Source organism: Hemibagrus wyckioides, linkage group LG13 (assembly GCF_019097595.1).
Source record: "Hemibagrus wyckioides isolate EC202008001 linkage group LG13, SWU_Hwy_1.0, whole genome shotgun sequence".
Taxonomy (NCBI): Eukaryota; Metazoa; Chordata; class Actinopteri; order Siluriformes; family Bagridae; genus Hemibagrus; species Hemibagrus wyckioides.
The window spans coordinates 6,283,772-6,290,633 of NC_080722.1; the positions used below are offsets into that span (position 1 = coordinate 6,283,772).

At 36.2% G+C, this 6,862-nt stretch overlaps 1 protein-coding gene across 1 annotated transcript; it reads right to left on the reverse strand.

Annotated features, from left to right (window-relative positions):
* Positions 1 to 508: 508 nt before the first annotated feature.
* hhex (hematopoietically expressed homeobox) lies at positions 509 to 6,261 on the reverse strand. The gene is made up of 4 exons (XM_058405517.1): positions 5,692 to 6,261; positions 2,895 to 3,073; positions 2,537 to 2,587; positions 509 to 2,091 (listed from the first exon to the last, which is right to left on the reverse strand). The coding sequence occupies exons 1-4, from the start codon at positions 6,089 to 6,091 to the stop codon at positions 1,894 to 1,896; spliced, it is 828 nt and encodes a 275-aa protein (XP_058261500.1). The 5' UTR covers positions 6,092 to 6,261; the 3' UTR covers positions 509 to 1,893.
* Between the last annotated feature and the right edge of the window lie 601 nt (positions 6,262 to 6,862).

Consider the following 6,862-nt stretch of genomic DNA (forward strand, 5'->3'; position numbering starts at 1 on the left):
ATGATCAAACATTTGTGGACAACTGTCTATTGCACCCATATGTTTTTCTTCCCCAAAGCTGCCACAAAGTTGGAAGCACACAATGTCTTTATATTCTGTAGCACTACAGTTTCCATTCACTGGAACTAAGAGGGTCAAACCTGTTCCAGCATGACAATGCAACTGTGCACAAAGCCAGCTCCAGGAAGTTATGGTTTGCCAAGTTTGGAGTGGAAGAACTTGGCTGTCCTGCACAGAGTCCTGACTCTGACTCAACCCCACTTTAGGATGAACTGTAATACTATATCCTATACTCTGATTTATATAATACAATACTGTTATACCTAATAACAGTAACTAATATAAATTATTAGTTTATTGAACTACTATCAAAATTCACTTTTTCTGATTTTTATCTGGCACATTCTTCTTTAAATATTAGGGAACCCTGAATTAAAGTCATTTAGCAGACCACTGAAAATAATTTAATAGCAGTCATACATACTGGAATGTCTTTAATGATAACTTTTCCAGATTTCCTATGGTTATTGTATATGTATATAACTATACAGTCATATTCCCAGTTATTGATTGATGTGTGTTATTGACAGATCAGATTCTAAACATATCACAAATATAAGAAACAACAAATCTTCTAAAAACTATTCCACCCTTTAAGTCTTTAAGTCATTATATAAAGATGCCTTCTAGTATTTTTAAGTGCTTTCCAAATGGACAAACCTCTTAAGAGTGCAGAGCTGAACACAGCCTGTACAAAGTTAGATACAGAGTGTCCAAAAGTCTCTATACACAGGGGAAATTAACACTTTATAGCAAAATGAAACTGTATATATTCACTGATCAGGCATAACATTATGACCACCTGCCTAATATTGTGTTGTTTTGCTGCCAAAACAGCCCTGACCCTTCATGTATTCTGACACTTTTCTATCAGAACCAGCATTAACTTCTTCAGCAATCCGATAAACAGTAGCTCATCTGTTGGATCGGATCACACAGTCCAGCCTTCACTCCCCACATGCATCAATGAGCCTTGGCCACCCATGACGCTGCCGCCGGTTCACCACTGTTCCTTCCTTGGACCACTTTTGATAGATACTGACCACTGCAGACCGGGAACACCCCACAAGAGCTGCAGTTTTGGAGATGCTCTGATCCAGTGGTCTAGCCATCACCATTTTCCCCTTGTCAAACTCGCTCAAATCCTTACACTTGTCCATTTTTCCTGCTTCTAACACATCAACTTTGAGGAGAAAATGCTGACTTGCTGCCTAATATATCCCACCCACTAACAGGTGCCATGATGAGGAGATCATCAGTGTTATTCACTTCACCTGGCAGTGCTCATAATGTTATGCCTGATCAGTGCATTTATATATATATATCTTTATATAATTAAGATGATAATTTTTTTAATTAAAATAATTGACATAAATAAAAATCATTAACAGAATTATGGGAAGGAAGGAAGGAAAGATATTTATTACTTGAATTTTGAACAATCTATACAATGTGTAATAACATTCCATTTATTAAGCATTTTATACATAAACTATTTACAGTCCGTCTCTTAGGACGTAATGCTGAACACTCAGTACACATCAGTTATCAGAATTAAACTGTCCATTTGTTGTTTTAACCCACTTTGTCAGGGGCTTCAACAACAAGCTGCTCTCGTGGTTTTAACGTAGAAATGAAAACATGATAAAGTAGGTAATAGTATAATGCTTAAAATACTGTGTGTGTGTGTGTTGTGAGCAACACTGGAGAGTCTAATCCGACAAATGTTATGACCCGAAAAAGTTTCATTTTTACTATTTACAGTGTAGAAGTCCACACGCTGCCGAATCCGATAAATAAATGTCCGCTTGTCTCGTGTTTACACTGTCGTCCTCATAGTGGAGGACTCAGTGAAATGTCCGCGTCTTCCTCAATGTCCAGCTCACCGTCTGAATCGTCCGAAACATCCGACTCAAGCAACGCACGTGAGGACGGTGATGAGCAGGAAGAGGAGGAGCGGGGTTCCGCGAGAGCGCAACTTCTGTCCGCGTGCTCGCTATCCAGCTCGCGCTTAGAGCCCTGAGGGTTCTCCTGCAGAGAACAATGATTTAAAAAAAAAAATTAAATATCAAATTAATGTACGATGTTTTATTATTTGTTTTATTATTTGCTGATCGATTTGCATTTTCATATTATTTGAAATTGAGTCAGTTATATTGTTATAGAAAATAAAGTTATTATTATTACAATAATAATAATAAATTATTATTATTATTATCATCATCATCATCATCAACAGCAATAATAATAATAATAATAATAATAATGCGTCACTCAGTTGTGCTCATTGTTACTCTTTACTTTCGTGTCAAAATTTTTATTGTTCTGTCTATTAACGTGCGAATTTGAACGTGATAAGTGCTAGACTATAAGCTATTATTATAATTAGCTATTACTATCTTAATATGTAGTAGTAGTTTAAAACTAGTTATGGACAGTTTTAACTGTTTTTAAAAGTTTCGTTCATTTCTCTCACCTGTTTCAGTCGCCTCCATTTAGCTCTGCGGTTTTGAAACCACGTTTTTACCTGCGGGGAAAAAAAAACAAATAAAAATTATTTGAGAATCAAGAATATGTTCGTGTTCGTATGGGAATTTTAGTCCAAAAATAATTAAAACATGACATTTTTATAAAATGTGTGCTCGTGCGTTTTGATTAATAATATTGTATTTCTTCATTGTAGAATAGTGCATGTGTAAAATGTGTTATTTATTTAGCGTCCTGAATGTCAGTGTGAAATTTTCACACGGTACTATATTTAATGTGGAAGTAACGCCTTAAGAGCTAAATAACATATTAAGCATTTTTCGATTCATTTCTCTTTTTTTTTTTACCTGTCTCTCGCTCAGCTGGAGCATCTTGGCCAGTCGTTTTCTTTCCGGTGGTGAGAGATATTTCTGTGTCTCGAACTTTTTCTCCAGCTCTACAGTCTGATCATTGGAGAAGCGCACCTGTCCTCCTTTCCGCTTGTGCAGAGGACGCTGAATGAACGGAGTCCACAGTAAGGGCTTACCTGAACACACAAAGCACAAACAAGAGTTAAAAAATAAACAAACACATAAATGATTACACAAATAAAAATAAACGCAATAATAATAATAATAAATAATAATAATCATCAAGGAAATCTTAGTGTAAAAATAAACTATTAGTGTATCCACTGAACGGCTTTTATATCTCAGCTACATTTGATTGTACACTATAAGAAGAAGAAGGAATTAAATGAGAAAATAAAAATAAATTTATCAAAACATATATCAAGCACATTCCAATGTGACGTATAGGCCTAGTGATGCAGAAGCCAGGGAGTAATAAATAAAAATATTTGTGCTTAATTTTTATTTGAGCTACGAAAAAGTAAAATGCCACACAAATACTCGTCTGATAATTTAATGTTTCTGGATACAAGTGCAATTTTAAGATTTTTTTTCACTCAAAAAAAAGAAAAGAAAAACGTCCAGCGTTTCATAAGAAAAGCTTGAGGATAATTATTTATATTTGTATACTAATATATATATATAATATATATATATATATATATATATATATATATATATATATATATATATATATATATTTATATATATATATATATATATATATATATATATAATTAGATTATAACGACTCCCTTTTGTTACTTTCATTTTAAAACATTTCTTTTATTTTTACTTAATGAAGAAATATACTGAAAGTTACTGAAAGGAGGAAAAAGGTTTTTCTTTTTTTTCGGTTGAAGGCAGCAGGAGAATTCTGTTACAGACTCGTTGACAGTGTTGACATCCGCTGAAACCTTAGCTGTGAGAAGGCCAGAAGGACTTATGGCAAAATTTCCGCCAATGTGTTTCCTGTTGGTTTATCGGCTGAATGGCTTTAACATCCGTCCTTCATCCAGTCACCCAAATATGCATATCGGAAACTGATTTATGTTCCACGAATAACTCATTTAAATCGCTTTAATAACAGAGAAACGTGGGGTAAATATCAAAAGGTTAGTTTGATGAATTTTGGAAGATGAATAAACTGACGCCAATACGATTTGTGTTGTATAAATAAGAGTAAATGAGGAATAATAGCAAAATCAATAAATGCGTAAATATATAAAACGTGCTAAATGTCATCATCACGTTACAATATATTTAATCGTAGATTTTTCTGTTAACAGTGAGATTAACTTTCACCTTTAGAGTAATATCCTAAAAGTACACTATACTAGAATTAGAAGAAATGACAAAGTATGCTGCGCATTAAGATATAAAATTATAATGGCTTTATTTGGTTCACAGTGTTAAACTCCAGCTGTTTTGGTTATTTTAGTTGCTATGAAGTCACGGCCACAGAAGGAAATGAACAATAATCAGAAAAAAACGGATCCCGGCTATCAGAGGCCGAGTGTTTCCTGAATGTGTCTGTATTGAGGATGTCGATAAAAACAATCAGCAGTGCGCACGACTCCGCTCCGGAAAACCCTGCACAGCTCCTGAAAGCACATTGGCTCCTATCAAGAAGTTCAAGACTTCCGCCCTACACCGGAAAAGGCACTTAAAACCTCAGACCGAATCACAATAGCTTCACCCCAGGCTGCGTCCCAAACCGCATATACTTTAGGCTCAGGTTATAGAGCACTAAGTAGTGCATCAGGGTATGCTGTTTATTGCAATAGCATGCTGCTCTTACTTAGCCTATGTAGCAAAGTATCATTCAATCTGACACGAAGGTTTGCACAATATCTTTAAAAAAAGAAAAAGAAAATGACATCCCATTTACTGTCTTGATTTTTCTGCAAATTTCTTTCCAAAAATATTGGTTCTGTTTATTATTATTATTATTATTATTATTATTATTATTATTATTATTATTATTTCTTAATTAAAACCAATAAAACGACTTTCAGCTGTTACAGAGCAGTAGACTATGTCAATGTAATGCATTTCCTGAAATTTCGAAATAAGAGACAATAGCTTCCTCTTTGGTCAGTTTGGTCGAGGTGTATTAACCACACGAGCTATTGGTAAACATAAGCACAATGAGCAGGAAGTTATTAGAATTATTGTTATATTTGTTTACCTAAATAGAATATCTAGCCTATAGACTTTAACAAAAGGTATCACAGTTATCACGACTCGACTATCATCGTCTCCTTAAACACCCATGCTTGAGAGTAGCTGGGGACACGAAACAATACTGATTTCCAAAGTCTGGACATTTTAGGAATGAATTGTACTTTGATAGAGTTGAATTTAATGAAAAGCATAACAGTAACAATATAGTATTAAAATAAACATGCGTAAAAACATATTCGAGAGATTGATCGAAACAGTGAACTTTCTATAAGTAACTTTTTCTTTCTTTCTTTATCTATTTTTCACACTGTCACGATAAATTAATATTTATTTCCCTGACTCCAAAATACATTCAACACAATATAGATATTTATTTGCCACAGTTTTGTTTTGTGAGCCCTAAAGATAATTTTAAAAAAAATCACCAGTCATATGGTCCTTATGAGAAATTAACATCTGTGCCTTTAAAATGAGATCGTGTAAATCTGCTAATTCGGCAAAAGTTGTAGCACAACATAATCCCCATCATAAAATAAATATCAAAATAAGTGTGTTATTGTTTACTTACCGAGCGGGTCGTGTCTGATGAGCGCGTGTGTGTAATCTCCGAGCAAGGCGCGATGTAACGGGTACAGCGGGTTTCCATATGCGGCTGCGGCGGCTGCGGCGAGCGCGGCGTGGTGGTGATGGTGATGCGGGTGCGGGTGCGGGCTCTGCTGCGGGTGGATTGGAGTCGGTTCGTACACAGTGCTCCGGTAAGGCGGCACCCAGCTGCTGAATGATGAGTTCGGTGAGGGTAAAGCCGGTGTGGCGACGGGTGCTGTCGCTGGGGCAAGCGGGGAGCACGCGCTAGGGGTGCCATCACTTCTGCCCAGAATATCGTCTATGTAAAACGGAGTAGGGTGCGCGGGCTGAACCGGGGTCGGCGCGTACAGGGGCACGGGCCTGGCCGCGGGCTGGTACTGCATGACTCGGTGTGTGTGTGTGTGTGTGTATGTTTGTGTATATCTCTCTCTGTGTGTATCCGCTGAGCAGAAAGTTAGTAACTGTTATGATTGCTGTCTTTTCTTTATATGTCCTGTAGGTGAAACGCGTCACTCCGCCCACTGAGGCACTCCCGTTCAGTCTACAGCGGGTCAGTGATCTGAAGCAGTCTGAGGGAGGAGATAAGAGCTCTAGGATCGACTTCCGGCAGGTACATTCTCATCCTCTGATTGGTCCAGAAATGGGCAGGCAGGGCGCAGGACACCTGCATTTTGATAAGATAATACTGTAGAGAAGAAATGAGCACAAATTCATGTCTTAATTTAATCTTACAAATATATTCCTTCACTGGGTGTTCCTGTAACAACAAGACCAAGAACAATAACAACAACAACAACAACAACAACAACAACAACAACAACAATAATAGTTGTAACCTATTTTTCTTATTCTTATTATTTACTATTAAGAACAGCATTAAAGTTACAATGACAAACAAGATTATGTTTTTGTTGTTGTAATAGTAATAGTTATAGTAATAGTATCATCACGTTTATTCCAAACTGAGAAAAAGTGATGGTTTTTCATGTGGTTATTTGTATAGAGTTAAAGGTTCATGGCGCTCTTAAAAGGTTCTAGTATGGTTTTCTGTATACTCCGATATATATATACGAACCGTTCACTTTATTAGGAACACCTGTACACTCACGCAGTTTCTAATTTGCTCAGCTCACGGGATGTTTCTTGTTGTTGCT